This window comes from Oncorhynchus mykiss, chromosome 25, assembly GCF_013265735.2.
Source record: "Oncorhynchus mykiss isolate Arlee chromosome 25, USDA_OmykA_1.1, whole genome shotgun sequence".
Taxonomy (NCBI): Eukaryota; Metazoa; Chordata; class Actinopteri; order Salmoniformes; family Salmonidae; genus Oncorhynchus; species Oncorhynchus mykiss.
In genome coordinates, this window is record NC_048589.1 from 15,153,740 (window position 1) to 15,166,458 (window position 12,719).

The window sequence follows — 12,719 nt, forward strand, 5'->3', positions numbered from 1 at the left end:
GTTTTAATTCGATGTTGTCGACGATATCTGATTTTATGGTTCATGTTATGTAATTCTATACAGGCACACCGTGTTGTGGCCACATTCCCCTTTTTCTTACTAGTTTAGTCATGCATTATTACTACAGAGATCATAACTAGATGTGTGAATGAATGCATATCACCTACTAATGAATATGGAGACTCGATTTTGCGAATATTTACTGTCATCGTTTGGCTTCAGCAACAACCGGGCCATACAGAATGCTTGACATTTGGCAAACGAACTGAAGAACAGACCCAGTTGCAAAGTCTGGCACATTTCTACCAACCTCCGTTATTTTGGAAGATAGAAATCAGCTAGCTAAACTAACCAACGGATCAGTAAACCCGTCCTGCCCTTGCTAACTGAAGTGAGACGAATGACTCGACCAGTGTGACTTGGCTGAAAACTACTGGGCCCCCCAAATTTATTTAGAACAAAATACAATAGCTTGCTAGCATGCTATTTTGGTTACCTACAAAGTGATACAGCATCAGTGATTGTCTTACTGCATCATTTGCTAACTAACTGGAATCATTGCACCGGCCGCCACGCGAAAACAGCTAACTGTCTCACGTTTTACCAGGCCTTGCTCCCTAGCTATTGTCTGGCGAACATTGTTAGCTAGCTAGCCAGCTAACCTTTACAGTTGACTGAGTTAAGAAAATAGCTAAGTAAATTAGGGTGACGTAGATAGCGACAGGGGTTGTTTTGATTTCGAAGTTCAATTGAGTTAGCCTACTGTAATCTAAATTAGCTAACTAGTTAAACATTATTAGCGCGCTCTACCAGATGGCAATCTAGCTAGCTACAGTTCACCAAGTTTAGCTCGGTAATGCTGACCAAATGACGGTATAGTAGCGCTTACATTGAAAAGGACTAACTGGGTGATCAATATTCATGGTGGAAGCAAACCGTGTCTACTGAAAGGATGCGGCCTTGTGTCTAGCTGCCCTTCTCCCCCTTTCTGCTTTACGCTAGCTAACGTTAATCATACATTTCACTAACATTACAGTCACTTGCATTGAAAAGTGGGGGAGAAATCATACAAACCTCGCCGTTGAATGCTTTGACAGCCTCCATGGTGTTGTATTTGAGTCTCGTTGTAAGCTGTAAAATGTTTATATTGTTCTTCTCGACAACCGGTTTGATGCATGCTCTACGTTAGCTTGGTGAGATGGAGAAGATTGCCAATATGGCGCACAACCTCAATGAAATCCGAACAGCAGCACAGAGACCAGCGAACCCAAGTGTCACACACTTGCATTGCAGGTCCAATGAAAGTAGTTAACTGGCGACGACTCGTGGTCAAAAAACGCTCTAACACCCGGATGGATTATTTTAAAAAGCATGTCTGAAGAAAAAAAAAATGCTGATATTTATAATGCAGAGCATTTTAACTCTTTATTACTCGTTCGATACAGTCACTTAATGAAAATGTACCAATTAAAATACAATAGAACTGTACACACTTTATACCTATGTACAATGACTTTATTTACAATGCTAAAACAACAAAATATTTTCCACAGCTAAATCATATAAATTACAATTCAGGATTCATTGTTGCTGGCACAAAATGGAATGCTTACATAACAACGTCTCCATGAAAGTATCAGGACCTGAATGTAACAGCTATCACATACAGCAATGTTGAACGATCAAATGTCTCTAGGAAAACCACAAAGATATCATGATCAAAATATAACCAAGATAACAGTCAAAAGTTTGTATCAAAAGCTTACATACTGTACATTTCAAGGCAGTGCAAGTCTGTTGAACTGTTTGTAAAACTATTAGAAAATAAAACCTTGTCCTATGGGCAACCGAACATGTTGCAAAATAACAAACACTTGTGGAAATTAGCTTTCAGAGATGGACACATCTACTCAATGTTCCATCACTCACTACTTGAGATAACACAAATGCAAGCAAACACTGTACATATCACAACAGACGAAAACGTAAATTGTTACATCTCTAAACCTAAAAAGATAAATGACAACATAAACAATATAAAACCATATAATGTCATCCAATCAACCAAACAATGTTTGCATCAACTCCAACTTTAAAAAATACACTTTCCTCTTATGATTCCACTTAGTGGAGAGTCAACACATGAGCTGCTTCCAATCATATGTAGTTAGATAAAAATGCGGCCTGTGTCAACCTGGACTTGGTGGTAGGAGTAATAGTAAATGTAAATCTGTCTTCCTTCATTTAGTATGATACGTATTAATGTGTGGCTGCCAATCAATTTCGGATGATATGCCATGAATTACAATTCATATGATATGTTACGAAATGCAATTCGCTAGGTGGCTAATGCTAGCTAGGCTAAGGGTTACGGTTAGGAGTTAAGTTAAAGGGTTAGGGGTAGCTAACATGTTTAGTAGTTGCAAAGTAGCAAGTAGTTAAGTTACTAATTAGCTAAAACGCAAAAGTTGCCTTTGTTGTGATTTGAAGACGCAACCTTTGGGTTGTTAGACGTTCGCGTTATACACTCACTCATCCATGAGCCAACCCGACAAACCACCCTCTTTGTTTTATTGTTTTAAGTAATCTTCTATCTTATGTAACATATCATGCTAATTTCAGCATCCTGGACTTATGTTTACTATGAGACCAGGCTGCCTGTGAACAACCCTTAGTGCTACTGGGTTATGGGTAGACAATAACGGCAGTGAGTCTTATAAACATTCTGAGTAAAAATTACCCATAGGCACATGAACGCAATCTGCTCATCCATCCCAAATCTTAACCATAAGCATTAGTGGGGTAAACTCAACACTGACCTTAGATCAGTGTTTAGGGTCAACTTCATCCTACTCCATTATAAACTGGTCTCTACAAAGGGGACAGCAATGGCATTGGCTGCTGCTGCGGAGGGCTCTACCTCTGCTGCCACCTGGTGTCCATGCTTGAGACAGATCTCCTGGAGCAGAGGTGTGTTGACTTTTTTCCATTCCCTGAATCTGGAGGGGGTGGGTTCTGACAGCACCTGCTCAATGGTCAACAGGTCTGCCTCCTTTGCCTAAATCAAAGGGGAAGAACGAAAGAGTGTGTAACTATGCTCAAGGGTCTCAATACTAAACAGCACATACAATTTGTACATAGAAAACAAGGACAAACATGTGATCCTGCCACCTATGTGGTGATAAACTGATAAAAACAAAAGCATATAGTAATTCTAGTCAAGTTGGCAGATGTACCTTTAGCGTGCTGTTGAGGGTCCTGATGAGGTGCAGTTTCTCGTTAACGTCCTGGTTTTTGCATCTCTTTATAAAGGAGGCTCTGAAGTCCCTCTTGGTGGATGGTTTGCGTTCTCCTATGGGAGAGAGGTTGGCCTGCTTGATGTGGATGTACAGTCTCTCCATCTCATCAGATGTGGCTTCATGGTTCACTGCAAGAACAATACAATTGACTTCAAGAAATTTATATTTCTGCAGATACATATTTATAAGTTTACCACTTTTAAAGAAAGTATGACAAGGTTTGAGGTCAGTACCCTTACTCAAAACAGGTTAAAAATAACATTGAGCTCATTGACGGGATTTAAATAGTGTTGACTATAACTCCACTTCGTTTCATATTTTTTTCCAACTAGTTGATTGACAGTTATGAGACAATGTAATGTTTGACAAAACTGTGAAAACAGGATGAAGACTAGGATGTTTTGGTATTCAATTCTGTTTAACAAAAATTCCAAGGCCAGGGCAGGATGTGTAGGCAGACATTCAAACTAACTCACATCTTACAATAAGCACAGCTACCAATGTGCTGTCAAAGACAGAAGCTGTGACATTGCACAACAGGAAGTGTGGTCTACTTGCACTTCTCCTATCCACAGGCCTGATCAAGTAAGAACTAAAGGCCTCCAAGGAGCACACAAATATTTTTCCTTCACAATTTGTATTGTGATTAATATGTTCCCCTTATTTAAGTCAACAGCCGTTAAGAAAAAAGCATTCTCACCATCTTCTGTTCCTATTTCTAGCACAGCCACCTCCTTTATCTGCTCCCTGGGGTTAAAGTCCTCCTCCCTGGCTGTGCTGCCTGGAGGGTCCTGGTAGGATGAAGCCTCCTGGTGGTGCTGTAGGGGCCCCTCGTTCTCTTGATTATGTGGGGGCCGATGTGTGTGGACCTGCACAGAGCACACCACCGTTTCCCCGACAACAGGAGAGGCCTGTGAGACCAGGTCCAGCCAGGACTGACGATGCTTGGCCAGTGAGGAAACGGAACTCTGTGATGTCATTGTGCTGACAGGTGAGGAGAAGGAGCCATTGGTCTCACTGGGAAGGGGAGAGGAGTAGGGGGGAGGGAGAGTACCCTGAGAGAGAAGAACATAAAGGGGTTGTTCAGCAAGGTTAATACTCAACACTTTGAAAAAAATGTATGTAAGTCAGTGTAACTAGGGCCCAGAGGTTTTCTTGGTCACGTCACACGGTTAGGAAAAACTTCTGGCCTTAATTACCAGAGCCTACTCGGCTGCCCGGTGCATACGGCCTACTGACCTGATGTCCACTGCCAGGACCATCCACAGAGCCCTGGTTCATCTGCTCAGAGTATGGGGGAGGGGGAGCCTCTGTCGTCTCAGCCTCCTCGTGATCACTTTCCTCACTGTAGCACTCTGGACACAGAGTCAAAATGCCATTAGGCTACATACTTGACAAACAAATATCAGCAGTGATACTGAGGCAATAGTAGTAAAGAACAGAATGAGTCAATTGGTGGAATGGACCACAGCTGATAAATCATGCCGACTGATCAACATAAAAGCTTACCAGCAGTGTTGCTCTCTGTTGGTACGTATTGTATTGAAGCAAGCCCAAGCTTATTCAACCAACTACAACAGATAAACAGAGAGAGACTGTCACATTCCTCACTGTCTCTATGATGACACTCTTAACATGACTCACATTAGAATCTTTTCATGCGACTTACACGTTCATTTCCTCGTAGGTATCAGCTGCAAAGTAAAACATCATGACTTGCGGGTGACATGCTTTAATGGCACTGCAAGAGACAGGGGAGAACATAACTCAGATGATTCAGTTTCTCACTTTGCGTTCGATCATTTACACTGCGCTCAGGAAGTTACACATTCACGCGACCTATAACTTCCTGTCATTATGAGAGTTGGGCGTTCTTGTCAAACTGAAAGTGTGGCAGTAAATGGTCAGTAATTACCTGGAATAGATGTGTTGACCAGTTTTACACAAACAGCAACATGATTTAGTGAAATAAGAAACAAGTTTCTTACTATTTTTTCTTGCACTCCAAGGCTCTGTCGATGATGAAGTCAGTCAGGTTAATGTATCCCTCTGCTTTCTCTGCCTGAAAATAATATGGGATTGACAGATTCTTAGCATTAAAAGGTATTGGCATTTCAAAGCAATGAAAAGAGGCATTATTCAACCTTTTATCCATTTCTAGTTCCCTCAAATTAGTTTTGACTCATGGTAAACAAAGGCTTAATTAATTCCTCCATCTTGCCAGTAATCATGCCTCTGTAGAAGAAACTGACAGACACTTTCAGCTCCAGGAAACACCATGTCAGACTCAGACGGACTAATTCCCAGCAGTGACGTAGCAGAGGCAGCAAGCAGTTGTGGAAATGATATGATGACTCAGCATAGAGGGTTAAATTATGAGTATTACTCACCAGTTGAGTAGTGTACCAGTACAGGGAAGTCTTCTTCAGCACAAACCAGTACTTTTTCCATTTGAAACCCAGGAAGGCCTTTCCTTCTTTCTTCCTGTAGAGCCAGCCCTGGTAGTCCGACTCCCCCAGCTCTTTAACCGAGACCCTCCGTCTGCTCATTGCCACATTGCCTGAACACAGAGGAGATCGTTCCTGAATTCATGCACCGTGGTTGCAAAGCAACAATATACCCTCTAATATACCTTTATTGCTATGCAGACATTTTGATATGACACTATGATTGGTTAAATAAATCCTCTTTAGCAAGTTCAGCAAGGTACAAACAATATTACAATGCCACGATTTACAGAGGGATACAATATAATTCAAATAGTCCAATGACTCCAAATTGAACATTCTACGCAACAGATTTGTTCAACAGATTTATGGTTCACCTGCTGATTGATTGTAAGCTACAGTTTCCAAGTACAGCAGATTCAGAATCTCTTTCAGCCTACCTGTGTCAGATAGTGGTCAGACAAATCATTTTCAAATAAGTATTCCAAAGGGCATACAGGTAAATGCCAAAATGAAGGAAACACTAACAAAGTGTCTCAGTAGAGTGTTGGGCCACCACGAGCCAGAACAACTCCAATGCACCTTGGCATAGATTCTACAAGTGTTTGGAACTCTATTGGAGGGATGCAACACCATTCTTCCACAAGAAATTCCATCATTTGGTGTTTTGTTGATGGTGGTGGAAAATGCGGTCTCAGGCGCCGTTCCAGAATCTCTCATAAGTGTTCAATTGGGTTGAGATCTGATGACTGAGACAGCCATGGCATATGGTCAATTTTTTTTTTAATGCTCATCAAACCATTCAGTGACCACTCGTGCCTTGTGTCATCCTATGGGGGTATGGCCATGGTAGCTATGGCAGGTTAGAGCATTGGGTCGAATACCCGAGCCGACAAGTTGAAAAATCTGTTCGATGTGCCCTTGAGCAAGGCACTTAACCATAATTTGCTCCAGGGGTGCCGTACTAGTTTGACTGACCCTGTAAAACAATGCATTTCCCTGCACCTATCTGGTGTATGTGACAATAAAAATGTACTTTGTTTTGCAGGGCAAAATAATCACCTGCCCAGCATTTTTATACATGGCCCTAAGCATGATTGGATGTTAATTCCTTTCCTTAAGTCAATAACTGCACGTGTGGAAGCACCTGTTTTCAATATACTTTTTATCCCTCAGTGTATCCATTACTTTGGCAGTTACCTGTTTATCACACACAATGAAGCACAGACTGCTCAGCATACAGTAACTGCCCATAAAGGCTAATAATATTGGAATCTCTTGCTGAGCCTGTTCTTAACCTTTTACACTAGTGGGAATTGGCCTTTATAGATAGGGCTAAATTGAAATGTTTCTTACAGAAGACATATGAAAAGCATGGTAGCAATTGAAAGGAAATAGTTTGGAGATAATGGGAATATCATTAGACGACAGTTCAGGACACAATAGTCAGGACGCAACAGTTCAACAGTACCGGTGCATTTGTTGATAACTAAATCAGAAAATACTCTAGATACATTCAGTAACATGAGAATATTCCTGGAAAATGTGGGGTAGGTGCAACATAAACCCCAAACATGACATGGGGTTGAGAGGACTAACTGGCGTCTCCAAGTGGTCACACACCTCTCCAAAGTGTGCACCGTTCCTAAGTCATTTCAATGCTTTTTTATGACTCAAAGAAGAGTCTACAACCAAAAGTAGATTTTTTTTGTTCTCCTAGCTGTGCCGTTGAGGAACTAGAGCAAGCACACTTGTAGTTGTTTTGAACACAGCCCTGCAATCACACAATTACTGTTGTTGTTTAAGCAATCCAAAAACATCCCATTATCAATTGCAATCTGGGTCAGGTGGGCATCATTTAAAAGCTTGTTCTATTGCCAACATGACTAGCTAAGTTATAAAATATGATCTTACAGTGTTAGACTTCCACAAGGCAATTCATAGAAACAGATCATTTTGGTGCGCATAGAAACAAGTCATGAGAGCACACAGGTGCTTTTTCCGCAGCAAATTCTCTTCACAATAGACAAACAGGCTCATTCTGTTCAGAACAACCCAGGGTATGACGCCAACTCTACACCAATCATGGGGATCATAAACGGTGACACTGTATACGACATGGGTTTTATGATATGGAAATGTGAATTGTACATTTGGACTCAAAGCAGTATTCATTACAATCCTCAACGTCGGATCTTTTAAAATATATTGAGTCCTCTTAAATTTACAGCATTTCCCTTAGACATTTTGAAAAGTTGCCCAATTAACAGGAGGGAGGGGGACTAAGTTCAGAACAGCTGTCAGTCAAAACCCAATCACAGAGCCTGAGCTTTGACGTCATTTATATCATGTTACTGTACAACCACTGCATTCCAATTTAGACGTTTATCAGTGCCCAGATCTGCAATTTTCAGCGTGTATACAAGTATAAAGGTCTACGGCATTATCAACACAACCCTCCCCACAGACACTCTAATCGTCCTGACACTTCACACACGCCCAAATCAGTGGGGCCAAATTACAGTTGAGGGCACAGACAGCAGAATCAGGCCTGGACACCAACTTACCTCCTCGAGTCTTCCTCTTGGGTTTCTGTCTCAGGGAAACCTGATAGAACAGAAGGTAGTGAGAGGTCAGATAGTCCCTAGTTCACGAGATGGGTGATTGAAGGTAGAGCTTCCCCAGACAGTGCAGCTCGATCAGACAGTCCCTCACCCTACCTCAGCTATAGTCTTTGAAACATCCTGTTTCACACCACCAGTGTCACTCGTGTGTGTGTGTGTGTGTGTCTCTCTCTCTCTCTCTCTCTGCAGTAGTCACAAGCAATCAAGTATAACAGTGGTTTGCCAACTTAAAAAAATATATATACACACAGTACTTTTTAAAAACAATAAATAAGCTTTTTATTTAATTCCATTGTCCTCCAAGAGTTGCTGAATCTCCACTCTACTATATCTTGTGAGATCTCTGAGGAAGCTGTAATGATGACACCATATGAGAAAGGAATTGCAGACGCAATTTGTGACTACTGCCTGCCTCAGGAAAAAAAATGGCCATAAAAAAAAAAACATCCGTAATAACATATAAGAGACCTATAGATAATCTCCAGTACTTACAGGGTTGTAGTCATCACCTGCCATGGAGGGAGCCAGAGATATAGGGAAGGCAGCCTGCAGGCAGGGAGAGAGAGAGAAATACCTTTTCAGTTTATCGACAGACCTTTCAATTCAAAACATGATTTACCCCCATGTTAAATGAATAGACTGAGTACAATACTTCAAGTCTCAAAGGGTCCACTTTGACATCTCTCCTGATTTAGAGAAAAGGGGGAACTGCTTCGCATCAAGGATGAGTTGGTGTCCATTTATAGCATGACCCTTGTACATTGCATTTAGTCTTCATAAGTGAACTTGCACAAGATTGTAGTCAGCCCTTTTTATAACAGACTACGACCCATAATGTCTTCAAACCAAACTGACATTGTCACTGACATTGAGAAACAGTTTCCTTCACATTGGCATTATTGACAAACTTCCTCCTAGAAAATCTCCTCAGGGGGACTGCGTTCCTCACGGAGAACATTGACGAGTCTGATGGAGGGACCCTCAGACCCTGGAGCCACACAAACCAAAATGTAGGTCAGCTGATAAAAACATGCAAACTAACTCTTTCCAGGTCCATGGTCATGATGTAGCCATAGTCCATGGATGGACAAAGAAAATGCCTCCAATTTGACACTAGATTTTTGAAAGAACTGGTAGCTCAAAATACACATTCCTACCACACAGTTCCAAAACGCTGCAATGAAAGAACAATATACATATTCATTAAGTCTAAATGAATCCCTGATAAATCAGTATCTGTTGCTTTCAAAAGAGGTTAGTAATATATTAAGAGTGTCAGCTTCATAAGGCTGGTCTTCACCAAATGACACATACTAAAGACGAGAAACATATCTAGGCTACACTTCTCTGTCCGTCTTGCTCAACACACTTGCATCTCAGTCAGCAACATGTTTTGTTAGCCAGCTGATGACTGTGATCCTAGAGATGCTTCATCACACTATAACCACAACCGCAGCAGTATGAACTAACTGCACCTGTTATCAGATTACATAAATAATATAACCAGTTTAACAGCGCATCGAGAACTGTGAGTACTGACTGAAGCAGAATGCCACATCAGACAGATCAAGAGTTCAGGATTCAAATGCGTCCGCACCAAATATCTGCCATGGTTGGAACTAAACAAGAATCAGATATCACAAAAACAAAATTATTTTAAAATACTAGCTGGACTGAACGGGGTTCAGAGAAGTCATGTAGGCCTATAACCGTTTACTCAAAATGTGTCTTTCTTTGATGGATTGACAGGTTAAATTGATTGACTCAAGCTCTGTGTTTGTGTTAGTTTTAAAAAAAACGTGTAGGTAAACGAAAAACACAGTTTGTCTTCAAACATTAAGGTGATAGTCTAGCCCTCGAAAATCACCATGAAACATACCTGCAATTTAGATATGAAAATACGTATTTTAGTGCGGATAACGTCTCTGTTGAAGGACAACTTGCGCTTACAACGGCGAATCCCCGCTATAACTTTGGTGAACATTAGGTTGCAATAATAGTAGCAGTGAGTCTGAAGTTGTAGGCCGAGTTAAAGTATGCACCGTAACCCAATAACCACTAGATGTCACTCTAGCGCATCAAATATGGAAATGAGATTGTAGGTCACACCTGTTCATCAAACCTCTTGACATGACATTCGTTGAATTGTCACAGACTCTTGCTGTTGACTATATACACTACATGTATTTGGACACCTGCTAGTTGAACATCTCATTCCAAAATCATGGCGTTAATATGGAGTTGGCATCCCTTTTGTTGCTATAACAGCCTCCACTCTTCTTGGAAGACATTCCACAAGATGTTGCTGGGACTTGTTCCCATTCAGCCACAAGAGCATTTGTGAGGTTGGGCACTGATGTTGGGCAATTAGGCCTGGCTTGCAGTCGGCATTCCAATTCATCCCAAAGGTGTTCCATGGCGTTGAGGTCAGGGCTCTGTGCAGGCCAGTCAAGTTCTTACACACCAATCACAACAAAACATTTCTGTATGGACCTTGCTTTGTGCACACGGACATTGTCATGCTGAAACAGAAAAGGGCCTTCCCCAAACTGTTGCTACAAAGTTGGACGCACAGAATCGTCTAGAATGTAATTGTATGCTGTAGTGTTAAGATTTCCCTTCACTGGAAGTAAGGGGCTTAGCCCAAACCATGAAGAGGACAGTTCATTTGAACTCGCTACATGCTTCAGCGGTACCATTCTGTGAGCTTGTCTGGTCTACCACTTTGCGGCTGAGTCGTTGTTTCTCCTAGATGTTTCCACTTCACAATAATCAGTAGTGTAAAGTACTTCAGTAAAAATACTTTAAAGTACTACTTAAGTCGTTTTTTGGGGTATCTGTACTTTGTTTATATTTTTCCCAACTTTTACTTTTACTTCACTACATTCCTAAATAAAATAATGTACTTTTTACTCCATACATTTTCCCTGAACCCCAAAAGTACTCTTCACATTTTGACAGGAAAATTATCCAATTCACACACTTATCAAGAGAACATTCCTGATCATCCCTACTGCCTCTGATCTGGTGGACTCACTAAACACAAATGCTTTGTTTGTAAATTATGTCTGAGTGTTGGAGTGTGCCTCTGGCTATCTGTCAATACAAATAAAAAAAGACAATGGTGCCATCTGGTTTGCTTAATTTAAGGAATGTTAAATGGCTTATACTTTTACTTTTGATACTTAAGTACATTTTAACAATTCCATTTACTTTTGGCACTTCAGTATATTTAAAAACAAATACTTTTAGACTTTTACTCAAGTAGTATTTTTCTGGGTGACTTTCACTTTTACTTGAGTCATTTTCTATTAAGGTATCTTTTCCACCACTGACAATAACAGCACTTACAGTTGACTGGGGCAGCTCTAGCAGGGCAGAAATTTGAAGAACTGACTTGTTGGAAAGGTGACATCCTGTGACGCTGCCATGTCAAAAGTCACTGAGCTCTTCAGTAAGGTCATTGTACTGCCAATATTTGTCTATGGAGATTGCATGGCGGTGTGCTCAATGTTATACACCTGTGTGTAATAGGTGTGGCTGAAATAGCCAAATCCACTAATTTGATGGGGTGTCCAGATATTTTTGTATATATAGTGTATATATCCACAGTCTGTTTAAACAATTAAATCATGCTGGTATTACAGACTGGTAAAACCATCATCATTAAGTGAATTTCACAAAATATACCATTACGGAGGTGCCTTAGGAAAAAGGAAAGAAAAATGTGTCACATCACGGTCCACTTATGGTTTTCTGGGAGGCAATATGAGAGGAAACTAAAGAAGCCGGCAGCATGGCTATCAACACTCTTTTCTCCCTGTGGGGAGCAGAACCTTTAGCCATAACATTTGTCTATAGCTCTGTCAGTGGCTATAATGTTTGTGGGTGGTAGCTGCTATCTGCTAAGAGGATCGGATGTGGTGGGTTCTCCCTGTGATAGAACACTAGTGGTAAACTAGACACATTCCTGGACCTGGAGAGGACAGCTCTCTCTGTCTCCCCCCGGACCTCAACCCTCATGGGGCTCCTGAGTCCTGACATGCCCCACTGTGCCCATACAGTGACAGGCAAACTACAGGGACATTCTCCTTTCTCTCGCTCTCCCTCTACCCTCTCTCCTCCTGTCTCTCTATCATTCTCTCTATATTTCTCACATCCCCCCTCTCATCCATATCAAGTAACACCATTGTCATCACCAAGTTACAATCATCTGGGCCATGGCTTTTGAAATGGATAGAAAGATGGTATTTAAAGATTTACACTCAATTCTGTTCCTATTGTTCTCATTAATTCTAGAACAAAAGTCTAAGCATGTCACATTAGAATGATTTAGCACAGAGTATTGT

The 12,719-nt window shown here is 41.1% G+C and overlaps 2 protein-coding genes across 5 annotated transcripts in view; both read right to left on the reverse strand.

The window, feature by feature from the left end:
* The window catches only part of LOC110505404 (SR-related and CTD-associated factor 8), a 41,360-nt gene extending 39,456 nt beyond the window's left edge, over window positions 1-1,904 (reverse strand). The window contains exon 1 of one of the 2 annotated variants that reach the window (XM_021584602.2): window positions 1,075-1,904. In XM_021584602.2, coding sequence (XP_021440277.2) covers window positions 1,075-1,104 — 30 coding nt within the window. In that variant the 5' untranslated portion in view covers window positions 1,105-1,904. The remainder of the gene's footprint in view (window positions 1-1,074) is intronic. The other variant, XM_021584603.2, reaches the window with a different exon arrangement.
* A 30-nt stretch (window positions 1,905-1,934) lies between these two features.
* On the reverse strand, window positions 1,935-10,437 carry LOC110505406 (interactor protein for cytohesin exchange factors 1). Of its 3 annotated transcripts, none has more exons than XM_021584606.2 (11): window positions 10,250-10,437; window positions 8,863-8,916; window positions 8,314-8,353; window positions 5,690-5,859; window positions 5,288-5,361; window positions 4,969-5,040; window positions 4,809-4,870; window positions 4,539-4,654; window positions 4,000-4,354; window positions 3,237-3,427; window positions 1,935-3,058 (listed from the first exon to the last, which is right to left on the reverse strand). In XM_021584606.2, exons 1-11 carry the CDS (start codon window positions 10,352-10,354, stop codon window positions 2,858-2,860), a joined length of 1,440 nt encoding a protein of 479 aa, XP_021440281.2. In that variant the 5' UTR covers window positions 10,355-10,437; the 3' UTR covers window positions 1,935-2,857. The 3 variants fall into 3 exon arrangements, with proteins under 3 accessions (XP_021440281.2, XP_036818708.1, XP_021440282.2); XM_036962813.1 differs by lacking the exon at window positions 10,250-10,437 and adding an exon at window positions 9,413-9,785; XM_021584607.2 differs by lacking the exon at window positions 10,250-10,437 and adding an exon at window positions 9,023-9,367.
* Window positions 10,438-12,719: the final 2,282 nt, after the last annotated feature.

Coding starts and splice junctions, on each gene's coding strand:
- LOC110505406 (XM_021584606.2), bottom strand. CDS start 10,354: ATGTTCACCAAAGTTATAGCGGGGATTCGCCGTTGTAAGCGCAAGTTG. Junction 8,354..8,862: donor CAGGTGATGACTACAACCCT/GTAAGTACTGGA, acceptor CTGTTCTATCAG/GTTTCCCTGAGACAGAAACC. Junction 4,871..4,968: donor ACCTACGAGGAAATGAACGT/GTAAGTCGCATG, acceptor TATCTGTTGTAG/TTGGTTGAATAAGCTTGGGC.